Source organism: Ranitomeya imitator, chromosome 8, assembly GCF_032444005.1.
Source record: "Ranitomeya imitator isolate aRanImi1 chromosome 8, aRanImi1.pri, whole genome shotgun sequence".
In the NCBI taxonomy this organism is placed as follows: Eukaryota; Metazoa; Chordata; class Amphibia; order Anura; family Dendrobatidae; genus Ranitomeya; species Ranitomeya imitator.
This window is the reverse complement of record NC_091289.1, coordinates 201,802,321-201,826,117: the sequence shown is the minus strand read 5'-3', so window position 1 is coordinate 201,826,117 and position 23,797 is coordinate 201,802,321. Positions and strand designations below refer to the sequence as shown.

Sequence of the window (23,797 nt, the reverse complement as noted above, 5' to 3'; positions counted from 1 at the left end):
GTGGGGAACCTGCTTCAAGTGGACGTTTATAGTGATTGAAGGAGCGACAGGTGGATTTTTTTGACGTTTCGGCTAATGAATTGATCACCAAGTTGCCCTTGTGAAGAAGCATCATGGCTTCAGATTAGTGTATGCAGAGGTAGATCATATTGCTTGCTATGTCCCTGGTGATCTAGTGAGCTATCCTGTGCTGGTTCCAGTGCAGTGGGGTAGAGCTGCCACAACCGTGTCCTAACTGTCGGCTCTACCCCACTGCACCACCTAGGAAACATAGGATCTATAGCTAAACAGCAACTGGAACTTGCTCCATTACAAGGTACAGAGTGTCTGCACAGGATAGCTCACTAGATCACCAGGGACATAGCAAGCAATATGATCTACCTCTGCATACACTAATCTGAAGCCATGATGCTTCTTCACAAGGGCAACTTGGTGATCAATTCATTAGCCGAAACGTCAAAAAAAATATCCACCTGTCGCTTCTTCAATCACTATAAACGTCCACTTGAAGCAGGTTCCCCACTTGTACGTGTGCAGTGATCTCATCGCTTATGGTCAGGAGCGACGACGGGGTCCCGAGTGCTGGTGGGATGATGGGGTCAGGAGCGGCGCTGGCGGGATGATGGGGTCAGGAGCGCTGGCGAGATGATGGGGTCAGGAGTGCAGGCGGAATGATGGGGTCAGGAGTGCTGGCGAGATGATGGGATCAGGAGTGCTGGCGGGATGATGGGGTCAGGAGCGCTGGTGGGATGATGGGGTCAGGAGCGCTGGTGGGATGATGGGGTCAGGAGCGGCGCTGGCGGGATGATGGGGTCAGGAGCGCTGGCGAGATGATGGGGTCAGGAGTGCAGGCGGAATGATGGGGTCAGGAGTGCTGGCGAGATGATGGGATCAGGAGTGCTGGCGGGATGATGGGGTCAGGAGCGCTGGTGGGATGATGGGGTCAGGAGCGCTGGTGGGATGATGGGGTCAGGAGCGGCGCTGGCGGGATGATGGGGTCAGGAGCGGCGCTGGCGGGATGATGGGATCAGAAGTGCTGGCGAGATGATGGGGTCAGGAGTGCAGGCGGAATGATGGGGTCAGGAGTGCTGGCGAGATGATGGGATCAGGAGCGCTGGCGGGATGATGGGGTCAGGAGCGCCGGCGGGATGATGGGGTCAGGAGCGCTGGTGGGATGATGGGGTCAGGAGCGCTGGCGAGATGATGGGGTCAGGAGTGCAGGCGGAATGATGGGGTCAGGAGTGCTGGCGAGATGATGGGATCAGGAGTGCTGGCGGGATGATGGGGTCAGGAGCGCTGGTGGGATGATGGGGTCAGGAGCGCTGGTGGGATGATGGGGTCAGGAGCGGCGCTGGCGGGATGATGGGGTCAGAAGCGCTGGCGAGATGATGGGATCAGAAGTGCTGGCGGGATGATGGGGTCAGGAGCGGCGCTGGCGGGATGATGGGGTCAGGAGCGGCGCTGGCGGGATGATGGGGTCAGGAGCGGCGCTGGCGGGATGATGGGGTCAGGAGCGGCGTTGGCGGGATGATGGGGTCAGGAGCGCTGGCGGGATGAATGGTCAGGAGCGCTGGCGGGATGAATGGTCAGGAGCGCTGGCAAGATGATGGGGTCAGGAGCGCTGGCGGATGATGGGGTCAGGAGCGCTGGCGGGATGATGGGGTCAGGAGCGCTGGCGGGATGATGGGGTCAGGAGCGCTGGCGGGATGAATGGTCAGGAGCGCTGGCAAGATGATGGGGTCAGGAGCAGCGCTGGCGGGATGATGGGGTCAGGAGCGCTGGCGGATGATGGGGCCCCGAGCGCTGGCGGATGATCGTACAGGTCGCTTGGTGCCCACTTCACTGTTTCTGTAATCTGGAGGTTTTCTTACGAATGTCCGCTCCATCCTTTCTTCCTTCCATCCGGAGCTCCGCACTCGCGGGACCTTCTGACGACACAACAGGATTTCTTGTTGTGTTAAAGGCGCCGTCATCGACTAAGGAGCAAATTATTATTGCATCTCGTGATCACTGGGCACGTGGACCGTGGTGGTGACCTGTGGGGCGATTACACAGGTCTGCAAAAAAATTTTTTCAAGAGCTGTTTTGGTTATTCCACGTAATCTTTGTTTTTAAGTGCGCTGAATCCGAAAATGACCTCCGTTTTGTCATAGGACATCACGTTTTCTGACAATTTAAGTAACTGTTAAATAAGACAATACCTCAAAATAAATGAAAATAAACTCATAAATTAATTTTTTTATTACAAATGTTTCCTGAAAATCATTTTTTACCTGCAGTGAGCTCACTAACACACAGTAACATCGCTTCTTCTTCCCTGTGAGGCTTCTCTCGGTCCATTGACGCTTGTGAGTAGCATCTGGAAGGTCTCTCTGAAGCCTCCATCATAGTCCGCCATCATTGTGATGCTCCATCTTCCCTGGTATCTTGTCCATCATTGTGATGCTCCATCTTCCCGTATCTTCTGTCCATCATTGTGATGCTCCATCTTCCCTGGTATCTTCTGTCCATCATTGTGATGCTCCATCTTCCCTGGTATCTTCTGTCCATCATTGTGATGCTCCATCTTCCCTGGTATCTTCTGTCCATTATTGTGATGCTCCATCTTCCCTGGTATCTTCTGTCCATCATTGTGATGCTCCATCTTCCCTGGTATCTTCTTGCCATCATTGTGATGCTCCATCTTCCCTGGTATCTTCTGTCCATCATTGTGATGCTCCATCTTCCCTGGTATCTTCTGTCCATCATTGTGATGCTCCATCTTCCCTGGTATCTTCTGTCCATCATTGTGATGCTCCATCTTCCCTGGTATCTTCTGTCCATCATTGTGATGCTCCATCTTCCCTGGTATCTTCTTGCCATCATTGTGATGCTCCATCTTCCCTGGTATCTTCTTGCCATCATTGTGATGCTCCATCTTCCCTGGTATCTTCTTGCCATCATTGTGATGCTCCATCTTCCCTGGTATCTTCTTGCCATCATTGTGATGCTCCATCTTCCCTGGTATCTTCTTGCCATCATTGTGATGCTCCATCTTCCCTGGTATCTTCTTGCCATCACTGTGATGCTCCATCTTCCCTGGTATCTTCTTGCCATCACTGTGATGCTCCATCTTCCCTGGTATCTTCTTGCCATCACTGTGATGCTCCATCTTCCCTGGTATCTTCTTGCCATCATTGTGATGCTCCATCTTCCCTGGTATCTTCTTGCCATCATTGTGATGCTCCATCTTCCCTGGTATCTTCTGTCCATCATTGTGATGCTCCATCTTCCCTGGTATCTTCTGTCCATCATTGTGATGCTCCATCTTCCCTGGTATCTTCTGTCCATCATTGTGATGCTCCATCTTCCCTGGTATCTTCTTGCCATCATTGTGATGCTCCATCTTCCCTGGTATCTTCTTGCCATCATTGTGATGCTCCATCTTCCCTGGTATCTTCTTGCCATCATTGTGAGGCTCCATCTTCCCTGGTATCTTCTTGCCATCATTGTGAGGCTCCATCTTCCCTGGTATCTTCTGTCCATCATTGTGAGGCTCCATCTTCCCTGGTATCTTCTTGCCATCATTGTGATGCTCCATCTTTCCTGGTATCTTCTGTCCATCATTGTGATGCTCCATCTTCCCTGGTATCTTCTGTCCATCATTGTGATGCTCCATCTTCCCTGGTATCTTCTGTCCATCATTGTGATGCTCCATCTTCCCTGGTATCTTCTTGCCATCATTGTGATGCTCCATCTTCCCTGGTATCTTCTTGCCATCATTGTGAGGCTCCATCTTCCCTGGTATCTTCTTGCCATCATTGTGAGGCTCCATCTTCCCTGGTATCTTCTGTCCATCATTGTGAGGCTCCATCTTCCCTGGTATCTTCTTGCCATCATTGTGATGCTCCATCTTCCCTGGTATCTTCTGTCCATCATTGTGATGCTCCATCTTCCCTGGTATCTTCTGTCCATCATTGTGAGGCTCCATCTTCCCTGGTATCTTCTTGCCATCATTGTGAGGCTCCATCTTCCCTGGTATCTTCTTGCCATCATTGTGAGGCTCCATCTTCCCTGGTATCTTCTGTCCATCATTGTGAGGCTCCATCTTCCCTGGTATCTTCTTGCCATCATTGTGATGCTCCATCTTTCCTGGTATCTTCTGTCCATCATTGTAATGCTCCATCTTCCCTGGTATCTGCTTTCCATCTCTTTAATGTCCTGGTGGAATCGTTCACCTCGCTCTTCCCTCACAGCTCCCACATTTTCAGGAAAGTTGTCACGGTGGGAATGGAGGAACGTTCAAACTCATCAGGTGACCTAAAGCTTGAAATGCTTCAGCATTAGTCCGACGATTTTTTTTGTAGTCAGGGTCTTTATCGCCTAGAAATTTCTCCACGAACTCTTTAAATGCAATCCACCCTTCTTTTTGAGGATATTCTCCACAAATGTAACAGAAACTGTCAGGTGAATGAATCCACTTCCGCTGAGCCATAATGCTAATTTCGGGAAACACGGTTGAATATGACGAGCGAACACGAACTGAGATGAGAAAGTGTGAACAGGCGAGAGTCCAGATAAAACCATGGCATTGCGCCGGGCGTGTCGGAGCCGCTCGCTCAGCGTGCCACATGTCGATGCGGGCTTCATTAGCTCACTCTGAAAGTTCTTTTCTTTGAAAGTTCTATATTTTTGGCATTGTATATCTTCAATGCATTGATGTGAATTAATTAATAGTAATTTTTACTTTCAAAACCCTAAGATAAAAAAATACCAAAAATTGAGAAAATTATACTAAATTTGAAGAGAATTTTGCATTTTGTGGCAAATCCTGCCGTCCAGGATTTTTTTCAATATTTTTTTTTGTTTTCAGCACACCAAAATACATGGAAATTAGATGAAAATAATGAAACGGCTTTTTAGTCGCAGACCTGTGTTATCACCCGTGTAAAGTGCCCAGCACAGCTGAGGGTTTGTGGTCCAGACCGTCCACAGCGCTGCCTCCTGTGCTGGCTGTTTGTTACAGTGTGTCAGTCGGTCTGATCCTGTTCACTTACAGCAAACAAAGATCTTAACGTTGTGAACAGAAAGTCTCTGTGGAATATTGCCAGTGATTTCCATGAGTTGTGGTACGGTTCTGCATGCTCCGTACATCCGGACAGCGTCTGTGCACCCGGCATTATTAGGCCCAGGGTGCAGTGTGTGTGCGCTCACCTGTGCTGGGTCCACAGAGGTCGTGGACCGGTACATGGCCGCGTCGTCAGTCTTGGCTGTAATGCAGGTTTCATCCTCCGGGTGGCGCCCTCCGCTCACTGTTGATTTGTCTGGTTTCCTTTCTGCAGGTGTCGGAGGAGGAATATCTTATCCAAGAGCTGCGGAAGATCGAGAGCAGGAAGAAGGAACGAGAGAAGAAAGCCCAGGACCTCCAGAAGCTCATCACCGCCGCCGACACCACCACCGAGCTGCGGCGTGCCGAGAGGAAAGCCACCAAGAAGAAGCTGCCTCAGAAGAAGGAGACTGAGAAGCCTGTAAGACCCCTGGCATCAGTATGTGGGGTGTCCTGATGTCCCCCGAGGGTTGTACGGTGTATTAGCATCATCAGATACTGTGCACGACTGCGTGCACCATGCAGAGCCCCTCTGTAGAGGTCCGGGCATCTGGTGCCCTCAGTGTCGCTGCAGGAAATCCGCCATTATTGGCCTTGTACTGGATGAGGGTCCCCATGACAAGACCCCCATAGTATATAATGGTAATACACAGAGGTGGCTGTCCTCATTAGTATCCTGCTCCCATGAGCTGACAATCGCAGGGTGCGGCTCCTCACATTGGGGGCCGTGATTCCCCCTTCCCTGCTTTAATTACATGCGCTGTGTTGTCTCGTATTTGTTTTTGCAAATAACTGGAATTAAGGCCTGGCTCATGTCTGCAGGGGCCGACTCCTCACTGATGGGTCCTGGCGTAAAATCATTGAGCAGTGTCAGGCCGCCCTTGTGCCGCCTGCATGCTAAGTGCCCTCTCTGCTGTGTTTACGCTCAGGGGGCAATCAGGAAACCTTGGATCAATAGCGAGGACGGTGCCGCTCCCCGGAGCCCCTCATCCTCTGGGTGTTTAATGGCTGCAATCACACAGCTATTGAGCCAAGTGCCGCTGCTCCAGGGCCGCTCCCTCCAGCAGCTCAGGAGTTAATCGTGTCCTCCAAGCTCCGATCCGTGGGGACGCGGAGCCACTTGTGCTGCTTTCAGCCTTTTAATATTATTCATAGATGATTTTATAAACATTCACCAAATTCAAAAACCAAAGCCAAAGTTTTTTTCAGATGCATTTGTAATATCTGAAGATGATAAAACCAAACCCCTCGGGTTACACTCCCCGCCCTGATGTGAGCGGCGCGGAGGTCGGGGCGCAGCTGCAAGTCCGGCATGGAGGGATCCGCTGATCCCGGCTGATTCCGTCTCGCACATCATTCCACTGCTGCTAGGTCTCTGTAGATGTAACGCACATCTGTGTGCCCCCAAACCAGCCTAAAAACCAACTGCCCACCGCCACGCCAGCGTGCACCGTGGAGGACACATCTACCTGTGCGCCGTGGAGGACGCATCTACCTGTGCGCCGTGGAGGACACATCTACCTGTGCACCGTGGAGGACGCATCTACCTGTGCGCCGTGGAGGACGCGTCTACCTGTGCACCGTGGAGGACACATCTACCTGTGCGCCGTGGAGGACGCATCTACCTGTGCGCCGTGGAGGACGCATCTACCTGTGCGCCGTGGAGGACACATCTACCTGTGCACCGTGGAGGACGCATCTACCTGTGCGCCGTGGAGGACACCTCTACCTGTGCGCCGTGGAGGACACGTCTACCTGTGCGCCGTGGAGGACACCTCTACCTGTGCGCCGTGGAGGACGCGTCTACCTGTGCGCCGTGGAGGACGCGTCTACCTGTGCGCCGTGGAGGACGCGTCTACCTGTGCGCCGTGGAGGACGCATCTACCTGTGCGCCGTGGAGGACACCTCTACCTGTGCACCGTGGAGGACGCGTCTACCTGTGCGCCGTGGAGGACACGTCTACCTGTGCGCCGTGGAGGACACATCTACCTGTGCACACGACACTTCCTGTCTGCATTAATGACCGACAGACAAGTCCTACAGATCCTTGTATCCTGCTGTCAGTGACCATGATACCACTATTGCCGTGGGGTACTCGCAGCCTGCGCAGACCCCGCACTGCTGGGCGCCGGAGCAGGGCGCCAACGAACCCCAGAACTTATCTCTGATTATAAAATAGTCTTGTCCGCTCAGTGCGAGCAGCGGTGTACTCCCACCTTGGGTTATGATGAAGATTTTATTCGTTTTTCAATATAATCATCTTCTGCATCTCTTCATTTTTAGGCTGTGCCCGAAACCGCTGGCATCAGATTCCCAGACTTCAAGTCCGCTGGGGTGACGCTGCGCAGCCAGAGGGTAAGGTATAGTATGGCACCCAGAATGTACGGGGGAGAGAACGTCCGGCTCACTGCCTGTAGGCCTAGTAGTGGAGGATGAGACCCCCACTCATTGTCTATAGACCTAGGAGCATAGGAAAGACCCCCACTCATTGTCTGTAGGCCTAGTAGTGGAGGGTGAGACCCCTACTCACTGTATGTAGACCTAGTAGTGGCGGGTGAGATCCCACTCGCTGTCTGTAGGCCTAGTAGTGGAGGGTGAGACCCCCACTCATTGTCTGTAGACCTAGTAGTGGAGGATGAGACCCCCACTCATTGTCTGTAGACCTAGTAGTGGAGGATGAGACCCCACTTATTGTCTATAGACCTAGGAGCATAGGAAAGACCCCCACTCACTGTCTGTAGGCCTAGTAGTGGAGGATGAGACCCCCACTCATTGTCTGTAGACCTAGGAGCATAGGAAAGACCCCCACTCACTGTCTGTAGGCCTAGTAGTGGAGGATGAGACCCCCACTCATTGTCTATAGACCTAGGAGCATAGGAAAGACCCCCACTCACTGTCTGCAGGCCTAGGAGCATAGGAAAGACCCCCACTCACTGTCTGTAGGCCTAGTAGTGGAGGATGAGACCCCCACTCACTATCTGTAGGCCTAGTAGTGGAGGATGAGACCCCCACTCACTATCTGTAGGCCTAGTAGTGGAGGGTGAGACCCCCACTCAGTCTGTAGGCCTAGTAGTGGAGGGTGAGACCCTACTCATTGTCTGTAGGCCTAGGAGCATAGGAAAGACCCCCACTCACTGTCTGTAGACCTAGTAGTGGAGGATGAGACCCCCACTCACTATCTGTAGGCCTAGTAGTGGAGGGTGAGACCCCCACTCAGTCTGTAGGCCTAGTAGTGGAGGGTGAGACCCTACTCATTGTCTGTAGGCCTAGGAGCATAGGAAAGACCCCCACTCACTGTCTGTAGACCTAGTAATGGAGGATAAGACTCCCACTCACTGTCTGTAGACCTAGTAGTGGGGGATGAGACCCCAATCCTGAACTTTTGTTAGCAGGACACACATTGTCAGGGCTGGTTTCCATCTGTGACACTGCGGCAGTGAAGCAGTTAAATCTATAACCCGGGCGCCGCTCGGCCTAATGGAGAAGAGACGACAAGAGCCGCGTGAGATCAAGTTCACCTGCTCAAAACGACTTCTGTGCACAAATGCAAAGCGTGATTGTGCCGGGCTGACAGAGATGGACATGGCCGCTGGGACGGGGACACTGAAGGCAGCGGGCGCGGTGTCAGCACTTATTAATATTCCGCTGCTGACAGTCGCCAGGTGATTAATTAGCAGCGGTGGAGAATCTCCGCAGTATACGTGTCTGCTGAGCACAGCGCCCTCCTCATCTCTCCTTCCTCATCTCACCTTCCTCCTCGTCTCAGCCTCTTCGTTATCCCCTCCTCCTCATCTCACCCTCCTCCTCCTCGTGCCGCTGCCCTCCTCTTCATCTCACCCTCCTCCTTCTCGTCCAGCCCTCCTCGTCGTCGTCCCGTTGCCCTCCTCCTCCTCGTCCCGTTGCCCTCCTCCTCCTCGTCCCGCTGCCCTCCACTTCCTCGTCCCGCTGCCCTCCTTCTCCTCGTCGTCCCGCTGCCCTCCTCCTCCTCCTCGTCCCGCTGCCCTCCTCCTCCTCCTCGTCCCGCTGCCCTCTTCCTCGTCGTCCCGCTGCCCTCTTCCTCGTCGTCCCGCTGCCCTCCTCCTCCTCGTCGTCCCGCTGCCCTCCACTTCCTCGTCCCGCTGCCCTCCTCCTCGTCGTCCCGCTGCCCTCCTCCTCGTCGTCCCGCTGCCCTCCTCCTCCTCCTCGTCCCGCTGCCCTCTTCCTCGTCGTCCCGCTGCCCTCTTCCTCGTCGTCCCGCTGCCCTCCTCCTCCTCGTCGTCCCGCTGCCCTCCTCCTCCTCGTCGTCCCGCTGCCCTCCTCCTCGTCGTCCCGCTGCCCTCCTCCTCGTCGTCCCGCTGCCCTCCTCCTCGTCGTCCCGCTGCCCTCCTCCTCGTCGTCCCGCTGCCCTCCTCCTCGTCGTCCCGCTGCCCTCCTCCTCGTCGTCCCGCTGCCCTCTTCCTTGTCGTCCCGCTGCCCTCCTCCTCCTCCTCTCGCCCTCTTAGTCCTCTTCCTTGCTAATAATGATTGAGGCCGGACTGGTCGTCAGTGGCTCCTACAGTCCAACCTCCACTCCCCTTGGAGGGCGACGCTCGGAACCTGCAGGAAAGCGGCGCCTCTGACCGGCACACGGGCCCTCGGGGCGAGCGATCGCGGCCATGACACTGAGGGGTGGCTTCCACTTCACATCCCCGTTGTAGCACAAGCTGTGAGGGTCACTCGCCTCCATCTTGGTGTTTGGGGTGCGCCCACTCTGAGCTCCTCGTTATTATCTTGATGATTGAGCGCTGCTCCGGAGACCCGTCATTAATATCTGCGGATATCTTCCAATCATGGAGGCGCCATCACTTATAACCCAGCAGCCCGTGGACCTGTGGGGGGCGATATTACTGCCCGCATTATGCTGCCATATACAAATGATCGTTACTTATAATGTAGCGGGCTGGGATCTGCGATCGTTCTCACCCGTCACTGAAGATCTACGGCATCTGTACAGCACCAGCTTCTACCCGGCGCTCCTCTACATCTGCCTGTCAGTTACACGTGTATTATATAGTTCTGTCACCAGACAAGTCGGGGTGAAGTGCTGACGTATGGTGACGAAGGATTGCTACCGACACAAAGCGCCAAATACTCTACATGGATGTGTAATCCCACTGTGTGCATCAGTCACCACTAGAGGGAGCTATGTACAGGCTGTATGCAGAGAGCTCCCTCTAGTGGTGACTGCAGGTAATGTATGTACACAGTGACTGCACCAGCAGAATAGTGAGTGCAGCTCTGGGGTATAATAGAGGATGTAACTCAGGATCAGTAATGTAATGTATGTGCACAGTGACTGCACCAGCAGAATAGTGAGTGCAGCACTGGAGTATAATACAGGATGTAACTCAGGATCAGTAATGTAATGTATGTACACAGTGACTGCACCAGCAGAATAGTGAGTGCAGCTCTGGGGTATAATACAGGATGTAACTCAGGATCAGTAATGTAATGTATGTACACAGTGACTGCACCAGCAGAATAGTGAGTGCAGCTCTGGGGTATAATACAGGATGTAACTCAGGATCAGTATTGTAATGTATGTACACAGTGACTGCACCAGCAGAATAGTGAGTGCAGCTCTGGAGTATAATACAGGATGTAACTCAGGATCAGTAATGTAATGTATGTACACAGTGACTGCACCAGCAGAATAGTGAGTGCAGCTCTGGAGGCTAATACAGCATGTAACTCAGGATCAGTAATGTAATGTATGTACACAGTGACTGCACCAGCAGAATAGTGAGTGCAGCTCTGGAGTATAATACAGGATGTAACTCAGGATCAGTAATGTAATGTATGTACACAGTGACTGCACCAGCAGAATAGTGAGTGCAGCTCTGGAGTATAATACAGCATGTAACTCAGGATCAGTAATGTAATGTATGTACACAGTGACTGCACCAGCAGAATAGTGAGTGCAGCTCTGGAGTATAATACAGCATGTAACTCTGGATCAGTATTGTAATGTATGTACACAGTGACTGCACCAGCAGAATAGTGAGTGCAGCTCTGGGGTATAATACAGGATGTAACTCAGGATCAGTAATGTAATGTATGTACACAGTGACTGCACCAGCAGAATAGTGAGTGCAGCTCTGGAGTATAATACAGCATGTAACTCAGGATCAGTAATGTAATGTATGTACACAGTGACTGCACCAGCAGAATAGTGAGTGCAGCTCTGGAGTATAATACTGGATGTAACTCTGGATCAGTAATGTAATGTATGTACACAGTGACTGCACCAGCAGAATAGTAAGTGCAGCTCTGGAGTATAATACAGGAGGTAACTCAGGAACAGTAATGTAATGTATGTACACAGTGACTGCACCAGAAGAATAGTGAGTGCAGCTCTGGGGTATAATACAGGATGTAACTCAGGATCAGTAATGTAATGTATGTACACAGTGACTGCACCAGCAGAATAGTGAGTGCAGCTCTGGGGTATAATACAGGATGTAACTCAGGATCAGTAATGTAATGTATGTACACAGTGACTGCACCAGCAGAATAGTGAGTGCAGCTCTGGGGTATAATACAGGATGTAACTCAGGATCAGTAATGTATGTACACAGTGACTGCACCAGCAGAATAGTGAGTGCAGCTCTGGAGTACAATACAGGGTGTAACTCTGGATCAGTAATGTAATGTATGTACACAGTGACTGCACCAGCAGAATAGTAAGTGCAGCTCTGGAGTATAATACAGGAGGTAACTCAGGAACAGTAATGTAATGTATGTACACAGTGACTGCACCAGAAGAATAGTGAGTGCAGCTCTGGGGTATAATACAGGATGTAACTCAGTATCAGTAATGTAATGTATGTACACAGTGACTGCACCAGCAGAATAGTGAGTGCAGCTCTGGAGTATAATACAGGGTGTAACTCTGGATCAGTAATGTAATGTATGTACACAGTGACTGCACCAGCAGAATAGTGAGTGCAGCTCTGGAGTATAATACAGGATGTAACTCAGGATCAGTAATGTAATGTATGTACACAGTGACTGCACCAGCAGAATAGTGAGTGCAGCTCTGGGGTATAATACAGGATGTAACTCAGGATCAGTAATGTAATGTATGTACACAGTGACTGCACCAGCAGAATAGTGAGTGCAGCTCTGGGGTATAATACAGGAGGTAACTCAGGATCAGTAATGTAATGTATGTACACAGTGACTGCACCAGCAGAATAGTGAGTGCAGCTCTGGGGTATAATACAGGATGTAACTCTGGATCAGTAATGTAATGTATGTACACAGTGACTGCACCAGCAGAATAGTGAGCGCAGCTCTGGGGTATAATACAGGAAGTAACTCAGGATCAGTAATGTAATGTATGTACACAGTGACTGCACCAGCAGAATAGTGAGCGCAGCTCTGGGGTGTAATACAGGAAGTAACTCAGGATCAGTAATGTATGTACACAGTGACTGCACCAGCAGAATAGTGAGTGCAGCTCTGGGGTATAATACAGGATGTAACTCAGGATCAGTAATGTATGTACAGTGACTGCTCCAGCAGAATAGTGAGTGCAGCTCTGGAGTATAATACAGGATGTAACTCAGGATCAGTAATGTATGTAAACAGTGACTGCACCAGCAGAATAGTGAGTGCAGCTCTGGGTTATAATACAGGAGGTAACTCAGGATCAGTAATGTAATGTATGTACACAGTGACTGCTCCAGCAGAATAGTGAGTGCAGCTCTGGAGTATAATACAGGATGTAACTCAGGATCAATAATGTAATGTATGTACACAGTCACTGCACCAGCAGAATAGTGAGTGCAGCTCTGGGGTATAATACAGGATGTAACTCAGGATCAGTAATGTAATGTATGTACACAGTGACTGCACCAGCAGAATAGTGAGCGCAGCTCTGGGGTATAATACAGGAAGTAACTCCGGATCAGTAATGTATGTACACAGTGACTGCACCAGCAGAATAGTGAGTGCAGCTCTGGGGTATAATACAGGATGTAACTCAGGATCAGTAATGTATGTACAGTGACTGCTCCAGCAGAATAGTGAGTGCAGCTCTGGAGTATAATACAGGATGTAACTCAGGATCAGTAATGTATGTACACAGTGACTGCACCAGCAGAATAGTGAGTGCAGCTCTGGGTTATAATACAGGAGGTAACTCAGGATCAGTAATGTAATGTATGTACACAGTGACTGCTCCAGCAGAATAGTGAGTGCAGCTCTGGAGTATAATACAGGAGGTAACTCAGGATCAGTAATGTAATGTATGTACACAGTCACTGCACCAGCAGAATAGTGAGTGCAGCTCTGGAGTATAATACAGGATGTAACTCAGGATCACTAATGTAATGTATGTACACAGTGACTGCACCAGCAGAATAGTGAGTGCAGCTCTGGAGTATAATACAGGGTGTAACTCAGGATCGGTAATGTAATGTATGTACACAGTGACTACACCAGCAGAATAGTGAGTGCAGCTCTGGAGTATAATACAGGATGTAACTCAGGATCGGTAATGTATGTACACAGTGACTGCACCAGCAGAATAGTGAGTGCAGCTCTGGAGTATAATACAGGAGGTAACTCAGGATCAGTAATGTAATGTATATACACAGTGATTGCACCAGCAGAGTAGTGAGTGCAGCTCTGGGGTATAATACAGGAGGTAACTCAGGATCAGTAATGTAATGTATGTAGACAGTGACTGCACCAGCAGAATAGTGAGTGCAGCTCTGGAGTATAATACAGGAGGTAACTCAGGATCAGTAATGTAATGTATGTACACAGTGACTGCACCAGCAGAATAGTGAGTGCAGCTCTGGGGTATAATACTGGGTGTAACTCAGGATCAGTAATGTAATGTATGTACACAGTGACTGCACCAGCAGAATAGTGAGTGCAGCTCTGGGGTATAATACAGGATGTAACTCAGGATCAGTAATGTATGTACACAGTGACTGCACCAGCAGAATAGTGAGTGCAGCTCTGGAGTATAATACAGGATGTAACTCAGGATCAGTAATGTAATGTATGTACACAGTGACTGCACCAGCAGAATAGTGAGTGCAGCTCTGGGGTATAATACAGGATGTAACTCAGGATCAGTAATGTAATGTGTGTACACAGTGACTGCACCAGCAGAATAGTGAGTGCAGCTCTGGAGTATAATACAGGAGGTAACTCAGGATCAGTAATGTAATGTATGTACACAGTGACTGCACCAGCAGAATAGTGTGTGCAGCTCTGGGGTATAATACAGGATGTAACTCAGGATCAGCAATGTAATGTATGTACACAGTGACTGCACCAGCAGAATAGTGAGTGCAGCTCTGGGGTATAATACAGGATGTAACTCAGGATCAGTAATGTAATGTATGTACACAGTGAGTGCACCAGCAGAATAGTGAGTGCAGCTCTGGAGTATAATACAGGGTGTAACTCATGATCAGTAATGTATGTACACAGTGACTGCACCAGCAGAATAGTGAGTGCAGCTCTGGAGAATATATCGTGACTATTTGCACCTTTTCACATTACACCTTAATGTATTTTTTGGATTCTACTTCATATTTGTGACATGTAACGCAGATGTTACAAGGTTTTCTAATTATTTTAGAGAGATAAATTTGATAATTAATTTGATAATTAATTAATAATCGTGCCCTGCATTTGTATTTAGCCCCCAGAGTCAGTAATATGTAGGACCACCTTTCGCTTCACTTACTGCTGCAGTCTTTTGGGGTCTGTCTCTCCTCCTTTCTCTGCAGTCTTTTGGGGTCTGTCTCTCCTCCTTTCTCTGCAGTCTTTTGGGGTCTGTCTCTCCTCCTTCCTCTGCAGTCTTTTGGGGTCTGTCTCTCCCCCTTTCTCTGCAGTCTTTTGGGGTCTGTCTCTCCTTTCTCTGCAGTATTTTGGGGTCTGTCTCTCTCAAGCTTTCTCTGCAGTCTTTTGGGGTCTGTCTCTCCCCCTTTCTCTGCAGTCTTTTGGGGTCTGTCTCTCCTCCTTTCTCTGCAGTCTTTTGGGGTCTGTCTCTCCTCCTTTCTCTGCAGTCTTTTGGGGTCTGTCTCTCCTCCTTCCTCTGCAGTCTTTTGGGGTCTGTCTCTCCCCCTTTCTCTGCAGTCTTTTGGGGTCTGTCTCTCCCCCTTTCTCTGCAGTCTTTTGGGGTCTGTCTCTCCTCCTTTCTCTGCAGTCTTTTGGGGTCTGTCTCTCCTCCTTTCTCTGCAGTCTTTGGGGTCTGTCTCTCCCCCTTTCTCTGCAGTCTTCTGGGGTCTGTCTCTCCTCCTTTCTCTGTAGTCTTTTGGGGTCTGTCTCTCCTCCTTTCTCTGCAGTCTTTGGGGTCTGTCTCTCCCCCTTTCTCTGCAGTCTTCTGGGGTCTGTCTCTCCTCCTTTCTCTGCAGTCTTCTGGGGTCTGTCTCTCCTCCTTTCTCTGCAGTCTTTTGGGGTCTGTCTCTCCTTTCTCTGCAGTCTTCTGGGGTCTGTCTCTCCCTCCTTTCTCTGCAGTCTTTTGGGGTCTGTCTCTCCTCCTTTCTCTGCAGTCTTTTGGGGTCTGTCTCTCCCTCCTTTCTCTGCAGTCTTTTGGGGTCTGTCTCTCCTTTCTCTGCAGTCTTTTGGGGTCTGTCTCTCCTTTCTCTGCAGTCTTTTGGGGTCTGTCTCTCCACCTTTCTCTGCAGTCTTTTGGGGTCTGTCTCTCCACCTTTCTCTGCAGTCTTTTGGGGTCTGTCTCTCCACCTTTCTCTGCAGTCTTTTGGGGTCTGTCTCTCCTCCTTTCTCTGCAGTTTTTTGGGGTTTGTCTCTCCCCCTTTCTCTGCAGTCGTTTGGGGTCTGTCTCTCCCCCTTTCTCTGCAGTCTTTTGGGGTCTGTCTCTCCCCCTTTCTCTGCAGTCTTTTGGGGTCTGTCTCTCCTCCTTTCTCTGCAGTCTTTTGGGGTCTGTCTCTCCCCCTTTCTCTGCAGTCTTTTGGGGTCTGTCTCTCCTCCTTTCTCTGCAGTCTTTTGGGGTCTGTCTCTCCCCCTTTCTCTGCAGTCTTTTGGGGTCTGTCTCTCCCTCTTTCTCTGCAGTCTTTGGGGTCTGTCTCTCCTCCTTTCTCTGCAGTGTTTTGGGGTCTGTCTCTCCTCCTTTCTCTGCGGTCTTTTGGGGTCTGGCTCTCCCTCTTTCTCTGCGGTCTTTGGGGTCTGTCTCTCCCCCTTTCTCTGCGGTCTTTGGGGTCTGTCTCTCCCCCTTTCTCTGCGGTCTTTTGGGGTCTGTCTCCTCCTTTCTCTGCAGTCTTTTGGGGTCTGTCTCCTCCTTTCTCTGCAGTCTTTTGGGGTCTGTCTCTCCTCCTTTCTCTGCAGTCTTTTGGGGTCTGTCTCTCCTCCTTTCTCTGCAGTCTTTTGGGGTCTGTCTCTCCACCTTTCTCTGCAGTCTTTTGGGGTCTGTCTCTCCACCTTTCTCTGCAGTCTTTTGGGGTCTGTCTCTCCTTTCTCTGCAGTCTTTGGGGTCTGTCTCTCTCCCTTTCTCTGCAGTCTTTTGGGGTCTGTCTCTCCTCCTTTCTCTGCAGTCTTTGGGGTCTGTCTCTCCCCCTTTCTCTGCAGTCTTTTGGGGTCTGTCTCTCCCTCCTTTCTCTGCAGTCTTTGGGGTCTGTCTCTCCCCCTTTCTCTGCAGTCTTTGGGGTCTGTCTCTCCTCCTTTCTCTGCAGTCTTTTGGGGTCTGTCTCTCCTCCTTTCTCTGCAGTCTTTGGGGTCTGTCTCTCCCCCTTTCTCTGCAGTCTTTTGGGGTCTGTCTCTCCCCCTTTCTCTGCAGTCTTTGGGGTCTGTGCACAGGTGGACGGTTGCTGTGTGTGATGGGTTGCCGGATTGTGCCGGCGGACGAATCGTGGTGTTTCTAAGCAGCTGTCACTCTTGGGTTGAGCGCAGTCGGTCAGTCCGAGCATTGCGCTGGAGATGATGGGTCACTCAGGACAGGACAGGGGGCTGAATACTATTGCACAATGTCCGAATGTTCAGATTTATCATTTTGGAATAGTTAGTACACCTCATGTAATTTCCTTTACACGTCACAAATACTTGTTACTTTGTATCACAGAAAATCCCAATGAAATACATTTAAGTTTGTAGGTGTAACTTGAAAAAATGTGGAAAAGTTCACGGGGTATGAAGACTTTGTCAAGGTGCTAAATATACACTGTAAGTGCCCCAGCATTATGAGTGGGTTAATGAGTTGGTGGCGGCCCGGTTTCTCGGGGGTTAATGAGTTGGTGGCGGCCTTGTTTCTCGGGGGTTAATGAGCTGGTGGCGGCCTTGTTTCTCGGGGGTTAATGAGTTGGTGGCGGCCCGGTTTCTCGGGGGTTAATGAGCTGGTGGCGGCCCGGTTTCTCGGGGGTTAATGAGTTGGTGGCGGCCCGGTTTCTCGGGGGTTAATGAGCTGGTGGCGGCCCGGTTTCTCGGGGGTTGATGAGCTGGTGGTGGCCCAGTTTCTCGGGGGTAAATGAGTTGGTGGCGGCCCGGTTTCTCGGGGGTTAATGAGCTGGTGGCGGCCCGGTTTCTCGGGGGTTAATGAGTTGGTGGCGGCCCGGTTTCTCGGGGGTTGATGAGCTGGTGGTGGCCCAGTTTCTCGGGGGTAAATGAGTTGGTGGCGGCCCGGTTTCTCGGGGGTTAATGAGCTGGTGGCGGCCCGGTTTCTCGGGGGTTAATGAGCTGGTGGCGGCCCGGTTTCTCGGGGGTTGATGAGCTGGTGGTGGCCCAGTTTCTCGGGGGTAAATGAGTTGGTGGCGGCCCGGTTTCTCGGGGGTTAATGAGCTGGTGGCGGCCCGGTTTCTCGGTGGTTAATGAGTTGGTGGCGGCCCGGTTTCTCTTGGGTTAATGAGCTGGTGGCGGCCCGGTTTCTTGGGGGTTAATGAGCTGGTGGCGGCCCGGTTTCTCGGGGGTTAATGAGCTGGTGGCGGCCCGGTTTCTCTTGGGTTAATGAGCTGGTGGCGGCCCGGTTTCTTGGGGGTTAATGAGCTGGTGGCGGCCCGCTTTCTCGGGGGTTGATGAGCTGGTGGCGGCCCGGTTTCTCGGTGGTTAGTGAGCTGGTGGCGGCCTGGTTTCTCGGGGGGCTGATGAGCTGGTGGCGGCCCGGTTTCTCTTGGGTTAATGAGCTGGTGGCGGCCCGATTTCTCGGGGGTTGATGAGCTGGTGGCGGCCCGGTTTCTCGGGGGTTAATGAGCTGGTGGCGGCCCGGTTTCTTGGGGGTTAATGAGCTGGTGGCGGCCCGGTTTCTCGGGGGTTAATGAACTTGTGGCGGCCCGGTTTCTCGGGGGTTAATGAGCTGGTGGCGGCCCGGTTTCTCGGGGGTTAATGAACTTGTGGCGGCCCGGTTTCTCGGGGGTTAATTAACTTGTGGCGGCCCGGTTTCTCGGGGGTTAATGAGCTGGTGGCGGCCCGGTTTCTCGGGGGTTAATGAACTTGTGGCGGCCCGGTTTCTCGGGGGTTAATGAGCTGGTGGCGGCCTGGTTTCTCGGGGGTTAATGAGCTTGTGGCGGCCCGGTTTTTCGGGGGTTTATGAGCTGGTGGCGGCCCGGTTTCTCGGGGGTTAATGAGCTGGTGGCGGCCCGGTTTCTCGGGGGTTAATGAGCTGGTGGCGGCCTTGTTTCTCGGGGGTTAATGAGCTGGTGGCGGCCTGGTTTTTCGGGGGTTAATGAGCTAGTGGCGGCCCGGTTTCTCGGGGGTTAATGAGCTGGTGGCGGCCCGGTTTTTCGGGGGTTAATGAGCTGGTGGCGGCCCGGTTTCTCGGGGGTTAATGAGCTGGTGGCGGACCGGTTTCTCGGGGGTCAATGAGCTGGTGGCGGCCCAGTTTCTCGGGGGTTAATGAGCTGGTGGCCGGCGGTGCGGTCGCCCCGTGTGGCTCCGGGTGTTGGGGTGACGGCGCTCTCCTCCAGAGCGGGCGCTCGCTGAGTAATAGACTGCTCATTTACTCCTAATACATTCTGCATCGAGAGCAATCAGCCTCATCACTCTTGTGGATGAATCGCTGCGGCCGGCTACATTCTACAGATATTAGTCTGACGGCCGCCGCATCAATCACAACCTGCTCTTAATGATGGCAAAATTAAAATCTACTCTGCTCCCAGGAGCCAATGAGGTCTGTCCACGCGGAAGAGAGCGCAGCGCCGCAAAGAGGAGAACTTAGTGCAAAGATTAATGTGGTGAGAGGGCAGAGAAAAGAGTCGCACAGTGTTGGGTGTGACGGGTCACGGTGTGCACAGTCTGAGGGGTTGCAGTGTGTGACGGGTTGCCGCTGTGCACAAGTGGACGGGTTGCAGAGTGTGACGGGTTGCCGCTGTGCACAGGCTGACGGGTTGCAGAGTGTGACGGGTTGCAGAGTGTGACAGGTTGCCGCTGTGCACAGACTGACGGGTTGCGGTGTGTGACGGGTTGCGGTGTGTGACGGGTTGCGGTGTGTGACGGGTTGCGGTGTGTGACGGGTTGCCGCTGTGCACAGGCGGACAGGTTGCGGTGTGTGACGGGTTGCCGCTGTGCACAGGTGGGTGAGTCTCGGTGTGTGACGGGTTGCCGCTGTGCACAGGCGGACGGTTTGCGGTGTGTGACGGTTTGCGGCAGTGTGACGGGTTGCGGCAGTGTGACGGGTTGCGGCAGTGTGACGGGTTGCGGCAGTGTGACGGGTTGCGGCAGTGTGACGGGTTGCGGCAGTGTGACGGGTTGCGGGAGTGTGACGGGTTGCGGGAGTGTGACGGGTTGCGGGAGTGTGACGGGTTGCGGGAGTGTGACGGGTTGCGGGAGTGTGACGGGTTGCGGGAGTGTGACGGGTTGCGGGAGTGTGACGGGTTGCGGGAGTGTGACGGGTTGCGGGAGTGTGACGGGTTGCGGGAGTGTGACGGGTTGCGGGAGTGTGACGGGTTGCGGGAGTGTGACGGGTTGCGGGAGTGTGACGGGTTGCGGGAGTGTGACGGGTTGCGGGAGTGTGACGGGTTGCGGGAGTGTGACGGGTTGCGGGAGTGTGACGGGTTGCGGGAGTGTGACGGGTTGCGGGAGTGTGACGGGTTGCGGGAGTGTGACGGGTTGCGGGAGTGTGACGGGTTGCGGGAGTGTGACGGGTTGCGGGAGTGTGACGGGTTGCGGGAGTGTGACGGGTTGCGGGAGTGTGACGGGTTGCGGGAGTGTGACGGGTTGCGGGAGTGTGACGGGTTGCGGGAGTGTGACGGGTTGCGGGAGTGTGACGGGTTGCGGGAGTGTGACGGGTTGCGGGAGTGTGACGGGTTGCGGGAGTGTGACGGGTTGCGGGAGTGTGACGGGTTGCGGGAGTGTGACGGGTTGCGGGAGTGTGACGGGTTGCGGGAGTGTGACGGGTTGCGGGAGTGTGACGGGTTGCGGGAGTGTGACGGGTTGCGGGAGTGTGACGGGTTGCGGGAGTGTGACGGGTTGCGGGAGTGTGACGGGTTGCGGGAGTGTGACGGGTTGCGGGAGTGTGACGGGTTGCGGGAGTGTGACGGGTTGCGGGAGTGTGACGGGTTGCGGGAGTGTGACGGGTTGCGGGAGTGTGACGGGTTGCGGGAGTGTGACGGGTTGCGGGAGTGTGACGGGTTGCGGGAGTGTGACGGGTTGCGGGAGTGTGACGGGTTGCGGGAGTGTGACGGGTTGCGGGAGTGTGACGGGTTGCGGGAGTGTGACGGGTTGCGGGAGTGTGACGGGTTGCGGGAGTGTGACGGGTTGCGGGAGTGTGACGGTGGTCGGTGCCGGTGTGCGATCTGCTGCCCTTCATGCTCTTCCTGGTCCTGCCAGAAATCCTCTCGGGCCGGGTCCGGTCTAATGTGAAATGCCGCTTGACAACAGCAGAGCTCTTGAGAGAAGCACAGAGGAGTGCGGAGGTTTCTGTACCGATGTCCGCCGAGGCTGACCGCACCCCAGCGTTCTGTCGAGAGCCCCCAAGTCATTAATAATACTGATTTTACTTGTTAACATCGCCCCTTCAATTCCACAGCTGTACATACATCATCGCTGTCCCCATCGGGGCTCACAATCTACATCCCCATCAGTGTGTGGGAGAATCCTGGAATCCGTCAGTATGTGATTCCTGGGGTCCGAGCTGCCCCCCACTTTGCAGGCCCCCACAGGTCGGTGTGCTATCATGCAGTGCCGGCTCTGTCAGTGAGGAGCAGCGTGGCAGGACACGGTGGAGCGGCGCTGTATGCGGCTCCTCGGTGCAGCGGCAGTGAGTTGCGCTTTCCCTCTGCGGCCGCAGGACGGTGACGATCCCTTTTGATGGTGATGAGCTGTTCTGTGTTGTACGGTCGCAGGTAACGAGGTTCTGCCTGTGCTGATTACCGCCATACACCGCGCTGACACTGAGCATTCAGATAGCGCAGTATCGTCCGGTCGCTCCGTGGCCGTTTACTCCTTGTCTAATTATTCACATGGCGCTAGTCCACCGAGCTTTGTAAGAATCAAAGTGGCCGCCAGTGGCGGTGAATAGGTGCCGGCGCTGCCGTCTCGTGGCCTTGTGAAGCTGCGGCGTGAATTCAATAGGTAACTAGTCCTGATAACTGGCCCTATTTTTACTTGTCATTTTTAATGAGTACGGGTAATTCGTGTTGCCGCGTTTCGCGCCTCCGGTTCCCGCTGCTTTCTGCTCTGCCGGCTTACTCCTTGCTCCCGTCTTTTGTGGGCTTTCGGCCGCACTTCTGTGTCGAGTCTAACTTCTCGCCTCTTTGTTATATCACCTGCTAAATGAATCCCCACTGCTCGGGGGGCGCCGGCGGTGCGCCGGAGAAAGAGCGGCCTGCCCTACAAGGATTAGAAGAAAAACTCCGCTAAATGGGAACGCGGCATCAAAGGCGGCCATTGTACACGAGACAGCCTGCGAGTGAGCGCGTTTCATCTTCATTCCACTGCAGGAAGTAGTTTTGTGAATCCGCAGAGGTGAACTTTATCCCCCGCTCCTCTTTGTTAGCGCTCACAATTGCAGAATGGGATTCCTGGTCGGCCGGCGGCACAATGAGCAGCGCGCCCACCCTTCCCTCGCCGGTGTCTGCCCCGTGTCCCCCAGCGTTGCTCCCTTCTCCCCCGTTCCCCCTCTCTGTACATTTCCTTTCTACCTTTCTTCCTTTCATTCCGTCTCGCTTTTCTCCGCTCTATAAAAAGAGATCCGTCTGCCTTTTGAACTAGGAATCTGCGAGTGAGGCCTAACCGAGAGCTGTGTGGCTCCTTTCTACCTTTGTGTTTGCAGATGAAACTCCCCAGCTCAGTTGGACAGAAGAAGATTAAAGCTCTGGATCAGATGCTATCGGAACTCGGAGTAGGTGAGTTTAGAAAAAAAAGAAGGGCGCCAGAAGTGGGGGGAGGAGGGGTGCGGGGAGGAAGCGGCCCAGCGCTCTTTTGTAGTGCCGCCGCACTGAGTGTGTTATTATCCACTAATACAGAGAGTTTGTCTGATCTGCAGCCGCACGCGTTTCCTTTCTCTTCTGCCATTATAAAGTGAAGCGGTCAGAGAGGTAACATGGTAGAATATGACTATATCCTGCGCCGGGGGAGGGGAATCATCCAGGTTGCGGCACGGGTGCATGCCAGCGTGAGGATGGGGCTTGTCCGGAGCTCCGATTGATGGCGTCTGAGCGAGACAGGTACATAATGAGGATGGGGCTTGTCCGGAAGCTCCGATGATGGCATCTGAGCGAGACTGTTACATAATGAGGATGGGGCTTGTCCGGAGCTCCGATGATGGCGTCTGAGCGAGACAGTTACATAATGAGATGGGGGCTTGTCCGGAGCTCCGATGATGGCGTCTGAGCGAGACAGTTACATAATGAGGATGGGGCTTGTCCGGAGCCTCCGATGTGGGCGTCTGAGCGAGACTGTTACATAATGAGGATGGGGCTTGTCCGGAGCTCCGATGATGGCGTCTGAGCGAGACTGTTACATAATGAGGATGGGGCTTGTCCGGAGCTCCGATGATGGCGTCTGAGTGAGACAGTTATATAATGAGGATGGGGCTTGTCCGAGCTCCGATGATGGCGTCTGAGCGAGACAGTTACATAATGAGGATGGGGCTTGTCCGGAGCTCCGATGATGGCGTCTGAGCGAGACAGTTACATAATGAGGATGGGGCTTGTCCGGAGCTCCGATGATGGCGTCTGAGCGAGACAGTTACATAATGAGGATGGGGCTTGTCCGGAAGCTCCGATGATGGCGTCCTGAGCGAGACAGTTACATAATGAGGATGGGGCTTGTCCGGAGCTCCGATGATGGCGTCTGAGCGAGACTGTTACATAATGAGGATGGGGCTTGTCCGGAGCTCCGATGATGGCGTCTGAGTGAGACAGTTATATAATGAGGATGGGGCTTGTCCGAGCTCCGATGATGGCGTCTGAGCGAGACAGTTACATAATGAGGATGGGGCTTGTCCGGAGCTCCGATGATGGCGTCTGAGCGAGACAGTTACATAATGAGGATGGGGCTTGTCCGGAGCTCCGATGATGGCGTCTGAGCGAGACAGTTACATAATGAGGATGGGGCTTGTCCGGAGCTCCGATGATGGCGTCTGAGCGAGACAGTTACATAATGAGGATGGGGCTTGTCCGGAGCTCCGATGATGGCGTCTGAGCGAGACAGTTACATAATGAGGATGGGGCTTGTCCGGAGCTCGATGATGGCGTCTGAGCGAGACAGTTACATAATGAGGATGGGGCTTGTCCGGAGCTCCGATGATGGCGTCTGAGCGAGAACAGTTACATAATGAGG

At 52.9% G+C, this 23,797-nt stretch overlaps 1 protein-coding gene across 1 annotated transcript in view; it reads left to right on the top strand.

Moving 5' to 3' along the window:
• LOC138648155 (DNA methyltransferase 1-associated protein 1-like) overlaps positions 1-23,774 on the top strand; it is a 66,000-nt gene extending 42,226 nt beyond the window's left edge. Inside the window, exons 6-9 of the mRNA XM_069737658.1 lie at positions 5,322-5,507; positions 7,370-7,441; positions 22,287-22,359; positions 23,641-23,774. Coding sequence (XP_069593759.1) covers positions 5,322-5,507; positions 7,370-7,441; positions 22,287-22,359; positions 23,641-23,774 — 465 coding nt within the window. The remainder of the gene's footprint in view (positions 1-5,321; positions 5,508-7,369; positions 7,442-22,286; positions 22,360-23,640) is intronic.
• Positions 23,775-23,797: the final 23 nt, after the last annotated feature.